A 13,669-nucleotide genomic window follows, 5' to 3' on the forward strand; every position below is an offset into this window, starting at 1 on the left:
GCTGGTGACGAAGTAAGGTTTGAGGATTTCAGAGAAGTAAAGGAGAACATGCAACTCCTTGAGAAGAAGTTCCAGGATTTAGAGGGTGACCATGTCTTTGGATCTGCTGCCAAAGAAATGTGCCTTGTATCCGGGTTGGTGATTCCAGCAAAATTCAAAACTCCGGACTTCGACAAATACAAGGGGCATACTTGTCCGAAAAGCCATCTCATCATGTACTACCGAAAAATGGCTGCACACGTGGAGGATGACAAGTTGATGATCCATTGCTTTTAAGATAGTTTGAGTGGGGCTCCTTCCAAGTGGTATTTGAGTCTGGATCAGAATAGGATCAGGTGTTTCCAAGACCTGTCAGATGCGTTCATAAAACACTACAAGTATAACATGGATATGGCGCCTGACAGAAGACAGTTGTAGAGCATGTTCCAACATGACAAGGAGTCCTTCAAGGAGTATGCTCAAAGATGGAGGGAATTGGCTTCTCAGGTTGAACCACCTCTTGCTGAGAAAGAATTGGCCGAACTATTTATCGACACGATCCAACCCCAATTCTACGAGAAGATGGTTGGAAGTGCTTCTTTGGGATTCTCCGAGCTTGTTGCTATAGGAGCTCGTGTTGAATATGGTGTAAGGAATGGAAAACTGGCGGCTGTAGCTGGAACTTCAAATGCTAATCCAAAGAAGTTCTCTGGAGGGTTTCCTAGAAAGAAGGAAGGGGAAACAAATTCCGTGACTGCTGGTCAAGGAAGAGCTCCTCCAAGAAGGAGACCCCAACAATATCCACCTCATCAGTATGTTCAACAACCGATTCCCTATCAACAACCCATGTATCCTATCCAGTATGCTCCGCAACCATACGTGGCTGCCGTGACGCCCGCATTCAATCAACAGCCTGCTCAGGCTTATCAAGCGCCTCCAGCTTATCGACCAGCTCCAGTTCAACAACGTGCTGTGGCTCCTCCAGCTTATCAACAAACACCAGCAGCTCCTGTTTATCAACAACCGAGAGCGCAAGCGCCGAGGCAGAATGCTCAGAACCAAAATAGGAGACAAGGGGAGAGGGTGACCTTCAATCCAATCCCAATGTCCTACACTGAGTTGTATCCTTCCCTATTGCAAAAGGGGTTGGTGGTTCCCAAACCTTTGGGACCTCCACCTGACCGTCTTCCCCCATGGTATAACCCTAATGCACACTGTCCTTTTCATGAAGGTGCCCCCGGGCATGACCTAGAGGGTTGTTACGCTCTAAAGCATAGGGTTCGGGAATTGATTGAGAGCAAGATCTTATCTTTTAAGGACATGGGACCGAATGTGAAGAACAATCCCCTTCCTCCCCATGGAAATCCTGAAGTCAACGCCATTGAAGACGCTTCTGTTGGTGTTACGGTTGAGAAGGTGGAGGATGTAAAGACTCCTTTGGCAGCATTCCATGCCCGATTGGTGGAAGCTGGCCTGGTTAATGTCGATCATGACAACTGTGAAGAGTGTGCCACACACCCAAGAGGATGTCAGGTGGTGCGAGACAATATTCAAGGCTTGATGGATGAAGGAATGCTTCAAATATCCAGTGCTGTGAAGAACGAAGATGTGTTGGTGATTGAACCTTGTTTCAATTTACCTGAACCAGTCGAAATCCCATATTATAGTGGTGGAGTGGTCCCGGTGAACAGTAAGCCATCGCCTGTCGAGATATGTATGCCCACGCCTTTTCCCTACGAGAGCACCAAGGCTGTGCCTTGGAAATATGAGATTACTGCTGTGGATAAGGTGGTTGAAGGAAGTTCAGACGCTGAGGTGACAGAAGCTGTAAGTGAAGACGTCACCAATATTGCAGGAATGAGCAGAATGACCCGTAGTGGTCGGGTTTATACGCCCGAATTCAATGTAACTCCTCAAAGGCCGACCAAGGAATCAACAGTTGCAGCTCCCACTAAAGAACCCGAAGTGGTCCAATCCGAAGATGCTGTTGAATTCTTGAAGTTAATCAAGAGAAGTGACTACAAAATGGTGGATCAACTGCATCAAACACCATCTAAGATCTCTATTCTGTCTCTGTTATTGAGCTCCCAAGCCCATAGGGAAGCTTTGTTGAAGGTGCTTGCTCAAGCTCATGTAACACAAAGCATAACAGTAGACCAATTTGATGGAGTAGTTGCAAATATCACAGCCTGCAATACTTTGAGCTTCAGTGGAGAAGAATTACCTGAGGATGGACAAAATCACAACCGTGCTCTCCATATCTCGGTGAAATGCAAAGATGATGCTTTGGCGAGAGTGTTGGTTGATACTGGATCTTCGCTGAATGTTATGCCAAAGAGAACACTCGCCAAATTATCTTATCAAGGACCAACTATGAAGCCTAGTGCCTTGGTAGTGAAAGCTTTTGATGGTTCCAGGAGAACAGTGATTGGAGAGGTTGAATTGCCCATATTGATTGGCCCTCATGTATTCCCAATTAATTTCCAAGTCATGGATATTAATCCAGCATATAGCTGCTTATTGGGGCGTCCCTGGATTCATGCTGCAGGGGCAGTTACCTCCACCTTACACCAAAAGATGAAGTTTGTGGTGGACAATCAACTAATCATCATTTCTGGAGAAGAAGACTTTGTGGTCAGTCACCTTTCATCCTTCAGATATATTGAGGCTGATGAGGACGCTTTGGAAACTTCTTTCCAAGCTCTTGAAATAGCCAATGCCACTTTTGTGGAAATGAAGGACCCTGTTGGGAAAGCTTGTTCATCTTTCGCTTCTCTGAAAAGCGCAAAGTCTAGTATTGAAGGAGGAAACCCTGAAGGTTGGGGTCAGCTTATCGATATTCGTGAGAAGCATGATCGCTTTGGTCTGGGATATGTGCCTTCCGCTGCGAAAGGAGCCCGAGTCCCTGCAAAGGACAACACCCGAAGCATCCAGGAGGTATTCCTTAGCACAGGATTCATCCATGGAGATCAGGTCAATGCAATTGAAGATAACACCGAAAGTGAAGATGAGCCATGTTTGGTTTACCGGTGTGAGACAACTTTGGACAACTGGAAGGCGGTTGAGATCCCCGAAATTTTTCCTTTGTCAAAGTAATAATTGTTGTATTTTCCTTTCAAATCCTTAGCTCTGCCCAAGGCTAATGGATCATGTTGTAGGGCCCCTTTTCATTTTTCAAATAATCATTATCAATGAATGAAAGACATTTTGTTAAATTCTTATTATTCATTCATTTTGCTTTCTCTTGAGAAAATGGCAATCTTTTCAAAAACAAAAAAAAAACTCTTCATTTATACATCTTTTATTTTTACTTTTCTAAAAATCAATCATTCAAACATGCAGAATAAATGATAACCCCGTTGAATCCAATGACTTTACTACCTCTCATAACTTCGACTCCCCTATCTACCAAGCGGAAGAGGAGGGTGAAGAAGATTGTTACATCCCCGACGAATTGGCAAGGCTGCTCGAGCACGAGTCCAAAGCCCTTCAGCCACATGAAGAACCTGTGGAAACAATCAATCTTGGCACAGAGGAAGAGAAGAAGAAGTCAAAATTGGTACCACACTTGAAGCAAGCATCAAGGAGAGATTAGTTAAGCTGCTACAAGAATATGTGGATGTGTTTGCGTGGTCATACCAGGATATGCCAGGTCTAGACACCGACATCGTTGAGCACAAGCTCCCGCTTCAGCCAGAATGCCCGCCAGTAAAACAAAAACTCCGAAGAACAAGACCAGATATGGCTCTGAAGATTCGTGAAGAAGTCAAACGACAATTTGACGTTGGTTTTCTCGCAGTGGCGAAGTACCCACAATGGGTAGCTAATATTGTACCTGTGCCCAAAAAGGATGGTAAGGTGAGGATGTGTGTTGACTATAGGGATCTAAACAGAGCTAGTCCAAAAGACGATTTCCCTCTACCACACATTGATACTTTGGTAGACAACACTGCAAGATTTGCTGTCTTCTCCTTTATGGACGGTTTTTCGGGATACAATCAAATCAAGATGGCTCCAGATGACATGGAGAAGACCACTTTTATCACCCCTTGGGGGACTTTTTGCTACAAGGTAATGCCTTTCGGTCTCAAAAATGCTGGGGCAACTTACCAAAGAGCTATGGTCACTCTCTTCCATGATATGATGCACAAGGAGATAGAGGTCTATGTTGACGACATGATCGCTAAATCTCAGAATGAAGAAGATCATATGAACCATCTGAAGAAGCTTTTTGAACGCCTCAGAAAATTTAGATTACGATTAAACCCTGCAAAATGCACATTTGGTGTCCGTTCAGGGAAGTTGCTTGGTTTCATTGTTAGTCAACGAGGAATTGAGGTAGACCCTGACAAGGTCCGAGCTATACAGGAAATTCCTGCCCCACGCACCGAGCGAGAGGTCAGAGGCTTCCTTGGACGTTTGAATTACATTTCAAGGTTTATCTCACACATGACGGCCACGTGTGAGCCTATCTTCAAATTGCTTCGAAAAGATCAAGTTGTTGAATGGAATTATGATTGTCAAAATGCTTTTGAGAAGATTCGTCAATACTTGCAAGAGCCTCCTATTTTGATTCCACCTGTCCCGGGAAAGCCATTAATCATGTATATGACTGTGCTTGAAGGATCAATGGGATGCGTGTTGGGGCAGCATGACGAAACTGGTCGAAAAGAACATGCTATTTACTATCTGAGTAAAAAGTTTACCGATTGTGAAAGTCGATATTCACTTTTGGAGAAAACTTGTTGTGCGCTAGCATGGGCCGCTCGTCGTTTGAGGCAGTACATGATTTGCCATACTACTTTGTTGATCTCGAAGATGGATCCAATAAAGTATATCTTTGAGAAACCTGCCTTGACTGGAAGACTTGCCCGTTGGCAGATGCTTTTGTCAGAGTACGACATCCAGTACGTAACCCAGAAGGCGATTAAGGGAAGTGTGTTAGCAGAGTATCTTGCTCATCAACCAGTTGAAGACTATCAGCCCTTGAAGTTTGATTTCCCCGATGAGGATATAATGGTGATAAAGGATTGTGAGATCCCAGGCCCAGATGAAGGACCAGAACCAGGATCTCGATGGAAGCTCGCGTTCGATGGTTCCTCCAATTACAGTGGTCATGGTGTGGGAGCTGTTTTGATGAATCCAAATGGTGGCTTTACCCCTTTCACAGCAAGGTTGTGCTTTGATTGTACGAATAATGTCGCTGAATATGAAGCTTGCATCCTTGGTCTTGAAGCCGCAATTGATCTCCGAATCAAGATCCTTGAGGTGTATGGAGATTCAGCCTTAGTGATCTATCAAGTCAAAGGTGAATGGGAAACTCGTGATACGAAGCTAGTCCCGTATCGCGCTCATGTTGTGAAGATGATAGAATACTTCGACGATATCACTTTCCATCACATCCTAAGGGTAGAAAATCAAGTGGCTGACGCTTTGGCAACATTAGCATCAATGTACCAAGTCAGATTCCACAATGAAGCTCCGCTTATTCGAATCGAACGAAGAGATGAGCCTGCCTACTGTCAGCTGATTGAAGAAGAAACTGATGGTAAACCATGGTTTCATGACATCAAGCGATATCTTTTAAGTCAAGAGTATCCAGAAGATGCTACATTGTTGGATAAGAAAACTCTGAGAAGGTTATCATCCAAATTCTTTTTGAGTAATGATGTGCTTTACAAGAGAAACCATGACATGGTTCTGCTCAGATGCGTGGATAGACACGAAGCAGACATGTTGATCAAGGAGATTCATGAAGGATCTTTTGGAACCCATGCTAATGGACATGCCATGGCGAAGAAGATTTTGAGAGCTGGCTATTACTGGTTGACCATGGAATCCGATTGTTTCAGCTATGCAAGAAAATGTCATAAATGCCAAATTTATGCTGATAAGGTGCATGTACCGCCAACATTGCTGAATGTTTTGACATCACCTTGGCCTTTTTCAATGTGGGGCATCGACATGATTGGTGCTATAGAACCTAAGGCTTCCAATGGTCACCGCTTCATCCTGGTTGCCATTGATTACTTTACTAAATGGGTAGAGGTTGCTTCCTACACCAATGTGACGAGACATGTGGTTGCTCACTTTATCAAGAAGGAGATTATCTGCCGCTATGGAATCCCAAGCAAGATCATCACCGACAACGGTTCAAACTTGAACAATAAGACAATGACAGAATTATGTGAGAGTTTCAAGATTGACCACCATAATTCTTCTCCATACCGTCCAAATATGAACGGTGCTGTTGAAGCTGCCAATAAAAATATCAAGAAGATCCTGCAAAAGATGGTGAAGACTTATAAGGATTGGCACGAGATGCTCCCCTTTGCTTTGCATGGATACCGGACCTCAGTCCGCACTTCAACAGGGGCAACCCCATTCTCCTTAGTGTATGGGATGGACGCAGTTCTCCCAGTCGAAGTAAAGATACCTTCAACGAGAATATTGATGGAAGCCAAGTTGGACGAAGCTGAATGGATCCAAAACAACTATGATTAGCTTAACCTCATTGATGAGAAGCGTATGACCGCTCTGTGCCATGGACAATTGTACCAGCAACGAATCAAGAAGGCATTTGACAAAAAGGTCCGTCCTCGAGAGTTCAAGGAAGGAGATTTCGTGCTTAAGAAGATCTTGCCAGTACACAAAGATTCACGTGGGAAGTGGACTCCCAACTATGAAGGCCCATACGTTGTAAAGAGAGCATACTCTGGAGGTGCTCTATTTCTCACAACTATGGATGGCGAAGAGCTCAGTCACCCTGTGAACTCTGATGCAGTCAAAAGATACTATGCCTGACAAATCCCGGTGGACTGAAAACCCGAAAGGGCGGTCCAGGCAAAAGTTAGGGATAAAAAAAAATGGTAGCTCGCTAAGTCGAAAACCTGAAAGGGCGACTTAGGCAAAAAGGAGCGTCCCGGTGGATTGAAAACCCGAAAGGGCGATCCAGGCAAAAATTAGGGACAAAAGGCATAGACTGCATTGGTTGTCACTGATCAACACAAAAGAGCTAAAAATGGAAGATCAACCTAGTTACTCCCTTCAGAAGCGAGGTCTCGTGGAGTCATTGTTATTAGGGATAGTAGTAGTCATTGCGATTCAATGTAAACCTTTCCCTATTGCCATTTTCAAATTTGTAACATTCCATGGGGCTACGCCATTTGCGTGCTACCATTCTTGAATAAATACAAGTTTGCCCATCAAATTCTATCATTTGCTGTTTTTCTCTGATTTTCTTTGTTATGCAAAATGTCATTTATTTGTTAATAATGAAATTTTGAACTCAAAAAAAAAAGAATTTTTCAACATATTGAGAAACACAATTTTGCTTTGACATGTGGAAATATTAAAAGGAAATCTTTCGTCTTTCCCTGCAAGTCTCAAGTTGCAAGACTCCCCCTTGGATGATCAACATCTATCTCCAGAGAGCACAAATTTATCATTCTCTGGAAGGATTATTGGGCCAGTTGTAACTGTTCAGCTTGATAGATCCTCCTTTGATGCATTTACTCACTCCTTCGGTTGAGTTATCGGTGTTGAGGATTCAGTACCTCCATAAAGCTTTCCCTAATTTCCAGTCTGTATATTGTCAGCGTTTGCATTTCATGATCATTCATGCATCATGCATATAAGCAAAATTCAAACCATGCATAGCTCGAAGTGCTTAGCGCTCTTTTGCATAATCTCAGGTCTCGTTGTTGATTGTATCCCTTGACCTCTGAGACCAGTTGTTACTGGCATCGTCTGTTAAGTCTGGTTGTCACCAGTGTTTTTGACCAAATCCAGTTGTAACTGGTATCCTTTAAGGTCGGGTTGTAACCAACATTTATTTTAAACCCAATTGTCGTTGGCATCACTGTCAGTCTGTTTGTAAATACATTTGTGATTGATATCTGAAGTTTGGTTGTCGCCAATATCATTTCAAGTCCAGTTGTTGCTGGCAAACTCCGTTGTGGTCGGTATTTATTTACTATTGGCTTTCATCAAGTCCAATTGTTGTTGGCAAACTCCGTTAAAAGTTGGTTGTAGTCCTTTACTTACGGTTAAAAGTCCAATTGTTGTTGGCACGTACAGAGAGTTTAATTACCCTGTCTTTCCTGATGGTTCCGTGAGAGTCATGTATGACTCATCATTTTGAGGAATTCCCAGAAGCTTGGAGGTTTTTGTGTTAGAAAACTCCAATGATGTTGCTTTGTATGTTTTCCAATATCAGCAGGTCATGTATGAATCTGTTGTTAAAGTTTTCTTTGGGTTTTTTCCAATATTCTTAGGTCATGTATGAACCTATTGGTAAAACTCCCTTTGATTTTTTTCCCAAGTGATGTCAGGTCATGTATGAACCTATTGATGAAACTTGCTTTTTATGTTTTCCAATATTCCCAGGTCATGTATGAACCTATTGGTAAAACCCCCTTTGATTTTTCCCAAGTGATGTCAGGTCATGTATGAACCTATTGATGAAACTTGCTTTGTATGTTTTCCAATATTCTCAGGTCATGTATGAACCTGTTGGTAAAACCCCCCTTTGATTTCTTCCAAGTGATGTCAGGTCATGTATGAACCTGTTAATTAATTTCTTTGAATAGTCAAGTGTTGTCAGGTCATTTATGAACCTGTTGTTGAAAATTCTTTGGATGTTCCAGCATTGTTAGGTCATGTATGAACCTGTTGCTGTTGAGCTTTTATTCCAATATTCTCAGGTCATGTCTGAACCTGTTTTTGAAGAATCTTTCCAATGTTGTCAAGTCATGTATGAACTTGTTGTGGAAATTTTCTCAAAATGTTCCAGCATTGTTAGGTCATGTATGAACCTGTTGCTGTTGAGCCCTTATTCCAGTATTACCAAGTCATGTATGAACTTGTTGTGGAAATTTTCTCAAAATGTTCAAGTTTGTCATCAGGTCATGTATGAACTTGTTGATACACTTTTTGATTTTTCTGAGTTTTGTTAGGTCATGTTTGAACTTGCTGTCAGAAATTCTTGATATTCCCCAACATTGTCAGGTCATGTATGAACCTGTTGTTGAGCCTTTATTCCAATATTACCAGGTCATGTATGAACCTGTTTTGAAGAATCTTTCTCCATGTTTGTTTCAGTGTTATCAGGTCATGTACGAACCTGTTGTAGAAATTTCTTATTCGGTTTTAGTAAGTCATGTGTGAACTTACTACCAAAGTCTCTTGTATTCTAAGTGTCGTTCATCAAATTTCACTTTGAGTACTCTCCAGTGTGTGTCTGATTCTCCAGCAGGATTGTTATCCCCAGCGGTTTATTTTACCCTATTGTGTCTGTTTCTCTGTGGACCATCAGTATTCCCCACAGATGGGTTTGTCCAGTAGCATCTCCTGTTAAGGATTCACCGTGTCCCTAACAGATAAAATCAAAAATAAAGAGTCCTGCATCCATGCATATCATATCATAGCATTTTCATTTTTCAGGTTCAAAATCTGGGTCTCTATGGTATTTAACCATCCCCCACTGCGATCCGATGAAAAATGTTGTTTCATTTTCCTCTGGTGGAGAATGTTTAAATAGGGGCAACTGTCATACCCCGATTTTGGCCCTAAAAATTTTTCTCCGTCAATCACTCGTTTGCATTCTTTCTTCATTCACCTTCATATCCTTCACTCATGTTCATGTTTACTATTTCATATTTTTACGTTTTTCACATTCCAAATTTACATTCATAATTTCTTCATTCACATTGAAAAAAATTCCATTCATATTCAAGAAATTCCACAATATTTAGAAAGAGGCAGGTGGTTAGATTGCAGTCCTCAACAAAAACAGTTCTCTGAAGGTGGTGCATCATTAGAATCCAAATCCGATACAAAGTCCATATGGGTTTGTTTGGAGTTTGGATACTATACCTGTGGAGGTGTGGGGTTACCAACAACTCCTCATTGTCATGCTATTGGACATTGAAGGAAAACCTGACGTCCATTAATGGTTAATAGTGAAAAACCCCATTTTTGCTGGTGTTTTCTTTGCAACATGTTTATTCATGTTGATAAGATAAAAAAAAACTGATGAAACAAGTTATTTTCTGCCTGATGTTGTGAAATTATTAAAAGGACGATCATTGAAAAAATCGTCAGTGGGTATTGAGGATGTTGCTGTTAGGGGTGGCAGTGTTACCGCAGAAATTAAGTCAGGATCTCTGGCTGTAAGTGATTTACAAGGACATAATGAGTTACATTTCTCATCTGCAAGCATCTCCAATTTGAAGAGTCAATTGGAACAATATATTGTACTTTAAGTGCAGTTCTGACTCCAGCAGGTTTACAGAGTATTGGATTCCTGCGCAGCCTTCCAGTTTGCGGCTTGAGCAGTATTGTTCAATGTTGCTTTCAAACTCATTATCGTTATGCTCAGGCCAAAAGTCTGGTTTTGTTGATGCCCTCTGCAACCTTATCATCTCAACAAGAAAATGTTGCAACCATCCTTATCTCCTTGACCCAACACTGAGTAGTTTGGTCACTAGAGGTCTACCTGTTGAAGAACATTTAGATATTGGAATAAAAGCAAGTGGAAAATTGCAACTTCTTGAAAAGACCCTCGTTGAAGCTAAAAGTCGTGAGTTAAGAGTGATGCTATTATTTCCGTCTAGCAGTGGTTTTGGATCAATTGGAAATATTCTGGATGATGTTCTCTGTCAGAGATTTGGAAACAATTGATATGTACGATATGGTAGAGGTTACATTCCTTCAAAGAAGCAAGCTGTTTTGGCCGCATTTAATGATAGAGAAAGTGGGTGATTTGTTTTCTTGATAGATAGCAGTGCATTAAGCTGTCATCTGTGGATACTGTTATATTATTTGATAGTGGTTTGGACCCGCAAAATGACCTGAAATGCCTACAAAAAGGTCCATCAGCTCAAAGTTCAATAAGTTAACAGTTTTTGAGATTGTACTTATACCTCACTGTTGAAGAAAAGGTCTTAATGCTTGCAAAAGAGGGTGTAACTCTTGACAGTAAAGTGCAGTTGGTTAACCAGAGTACTAATCACAGCCTGCTAAAATGGGGTGCCGCTTATCTGTTCAGTAAGCTTGATGACTTGCATGGAAGCAGGCAACTAAGAATATTATGTTCAATGAATGACTTAATGAATGCTGGAAAGAGAGTCCGGAGTCTATAACACAGACGGGAACGTCACATTGTAGCACTTCTCACAGAGTTTCTGAGTATCAAGAATGCTTGGACCACAATGATCAAATGTCCAAGCCAGGTTAGAAAGACATATTCCGGATGAATCAGACTGAACTTGAGTCGGAGATTCGGAAGGTTTATCGCAATTCGACTCTTGATCCAAAGAGAAAGGCATATTTTGTGCAGAATCTTTTGACAAGTCATTGGATAGTTTCCAGCAGAAATTCACACAAGCTTTGAATGTATTATGGAACAGTGAAAAAATTGTACACTAGCGCCATAGCAGGATCTAATAGTGGGAGCTCGTTCGTTGTAATGTCGAAAAGGACCCTGTACTTGCAGCAATCCTACAAGATCAGGTTGTGGAGCTTGATTCCTTGTATCTTAGTGAAGGCATTCATCGAAGATGGGACAACGATTACCGCATCACCTCAACTGCAGCATCGGAGACGCATACTTATCTTTGTCTCAATTTGATGAAGTTTGTTTTTGCATTTGAGAAGCGATAACTGTCTTAAAGACCAATAAAGGAGAGAATCATCCAGCAGTAGGATCGGTCTGTGTACGCTTGGCAGACTGATATAACAGACAAAAAAGCTCGGAATTTGCAGGATGCTTCTTACAGTTCCATAAATGCTTTAATAGAAGGTGTTAAGTACTCTGAATCTGATGATTTTGGAATGAATCTTCTTACTAGTGCAACCACGCCAAATGATGTAAATAGCTCCAGTAAAATCGTGCTCGCCAGAACAACAAAAATTGTTGCTGCTGTTTCTGCACTTATTGTTGGTACAATTATATATGGTGTTACCAGCCTGGAAAGAATGAGTTTATTATGGTATCACAATCATAGCTACTGCAGCAGAAACAACATGTTGGTGACCAAAGTCATGTATTGTCGAACCTTGGCAGCCAAATGAGTAGTGGAATGAGATCTACTTTAGAATCTGCTCGCTTGTTATTTTCATCAAAGAGAAACATATTTGCCTGCAGATATAATCCATTCGAACACAAACAAGAGTAGCATAGCTATGGAAGATCTATTCAGTGGAGGTGCCGTTGGAGGTGTAATGGAAGAAGGCGGTCACAAGATCCGTCAGAGCCGGACTTCAATTTCCAGTCGGAAGAACCGGTCGATTCTTGAAGAAAGATGCAACTACACTCACTCAGGCTGGTTATGTTGGAGAAGATGTGGAGTCCATATTATACAAGCTCCTCATGGCTGCAGATTATAACGTGGCAGCTGCTCAGCAAGGCATTGTTTACATTGATGAAGTTGACAAGATTACCAAAAAGTCTGAGAGCCTTAATATCAGTAGAGATGTCTCCGGTGAAGGTGTTCAGCAGGCATTACTGAAAATGCTTGAGGGAACGATTGTCAATGTTCTTGAAAAGGGAGCTCGAAAGCATCCGAGAGGTGACAATATTCAGATTGACACAAAGAATATACTTTTCATCTGCGGAGGAGCCTTCATTGACTTAGAGAAAACAATTTCAGACAGGCGCCAAGACTCTTCAGTTGGATTTGGAGCACCCGTACGTACAAAGATGAAAGCCGGAAGTATCACCGAGGCGGCTGTTGCATCATCCTTATTAGGAACTATTGAAGAACAATTCAGAGACAGTGGAGATTTCTGGCGGAGATCAAGAAGCAGAAACAAAACACCCTTCATCGGGCTGATAAAGCCAAGGAGATTCGAACAAAGGCACCTAATGCAAATGAGGACCTATTACCGGTACCTAAAACAGAAACAGAAAAAACGGTAACAGAACGGAACCGTTTTCACCAACTAACCTCCAATCGAATCCTGAATTCTATCAACATTCCCAAACTGAAAATTCAAAGGAAAAACCCTTCTATTCTTCATAGAACTGTTTCATTCACTGCTAAAACACAATGGCGAGATTACTGCTTGAAGGTGAAAGAGTTGCCTCAATATCAAGCTGTTGCATCAAATACATCTGGTTCTACCCTGAGAGATTTATATGAGGATGTCTTTGAAGATATTGAAAAGAAATATCATTAGGCCAAGACGCACTCTTCTTGTTCGACCAAATGATTCCCTCGCACGCCGAAACAATGATTCTGAAGCTAGCACTGTTGTTAACCCTTCTCAAGATGCAAATGTTCACACCAAAGTTCCTCAAGGGGCCGATGATGAAAAGGCCATTGAGTTGGAGAGTTTGTATTCTTATATGAGTTCACTTGGATTCACATAAATGGAATATGTTGAAGGCAACCAACATGAAGTTTCAATTGATGATTCAAAGCAAATTAAAATTCAAAAGGCTCGCCTGAAATTATATCATCAGTGAAGACATTTTGTTTGCTCTTGGAACACTCTATGTCATTTGAAGGCTCTGTTGAGTTGCATGCCACTTCTTCCAAAGCATTGCTTATAATTGGATCGCATATGCCAGAGGTGGTAGCATCACATTATGCTCTCAAAGTTTCATGGCTTAAGCAACTACTACTGAATCATGTAGATTGGGACACTCGGGAATCCATTGCATGTTTACTTGGAATCGTGTCTT

The 13,669-nt window shown here is 41.6% G+C and overlaps 2 protein-coding genes across 2 annotated transcripts; both read left to right on the forward strand.

The window, feature by feature from the left end:
* The first annotated feature begins 420 nt into the window (after positions 1-420).
* Positions 421-10,662, forward strand: LOC127080417 (uncharacterized). Its single transcript, XM_051020737.1, has 4 exons — positions 421-2,389; positions 2,528-2,613; positions 2,719-3,071; positions 10,266-10,662. Exons 1-4 carry the CDS (start codon positions 421-423, stop codon positions 10,660-10,662), a joined length of 2,805 nt encoding a protein of 934 aa, XP_050876694.1.
* An 878-nt stretch (positions 10,663-11,540) lies between these two features.
* Positions 11,541-12,916, forward strand: LOC127080419 (CLP protease regulatory subunit CLPX1, mitochondrial). Its single transcript, XM_051020739.1, has 3 exons — positions 11,541-11,615; positions 11,710-11,923; positions 12,255-12,916. The coding sequence occupies exons 1-3, from the start codon at positions 11,541-11,543 to the stop codon at positions 12,899-12,901; spliced, it is 936 nt and encodes a 311-aa protein (XP_050876696.1). The 3' UTR covers positions 12,902-12,916.
* Positions 12,917-13,669: the final 753 nt, after the last annotated feature.

This window comes from Lathyrus oleraceus, chromosome 5, assembly GCF_024323335.1.
Source record: "Lathyrus oleraceus cultivar Zhongwan6 chromosome 5, CAAS_Psat_ZW6_1.0, whole genome shotgun sequence".
Lineage (NCBI taxonomy): Eukaryota > Viridiplantae > Streptophyta > Magnoliopsida > Fabales > Fabaceae > Lathyrus > Lathyrus oleraceus.

Coding starts and splice junctions, on each gene's coding strand:
- LOC127080419 (XM_051020739.1), top strand. CDS start 11,541: ATGGGACAACGATTACCGCATCACCTCAACTGCAGCATCGGAGACGCA. Junction 11,616..11,709: donor CTTTGTCTCAATTTGATGAA/GTTTGTTTTTGC, acceptor TACGCTTGGCAG/ACTGATATAACAGACAAAAA. Junction 11,924..12,254: donor TGTTTCTGCACTTATTGTTG/GTACAATTATAT, acceptor TTCAATTTCCAG/TCGGAAGAACCGGTCGATTC.
- LOC127080417 (XM_051020737.1), top strand. CDS start 421: ATGTTCCAACATGACAAGGAGTCCTTCAAGGAGTATGCTCAAAGATGG. Junction 2,390..2,527: donor GGTAGTGAAAGCTTTTGATG/GTTCCAGGAGAA, acceptor TTCATGCTGCAG/GGGCAGTTACCTCCACCTTA. Junction 2,614..2,718: donor CTGGAGAAGAAGACTTTGTG/GTCAGTCACCTT, acceptor GTGGAAATGAAG/GACCCTGTTGGGAAAGCTTG.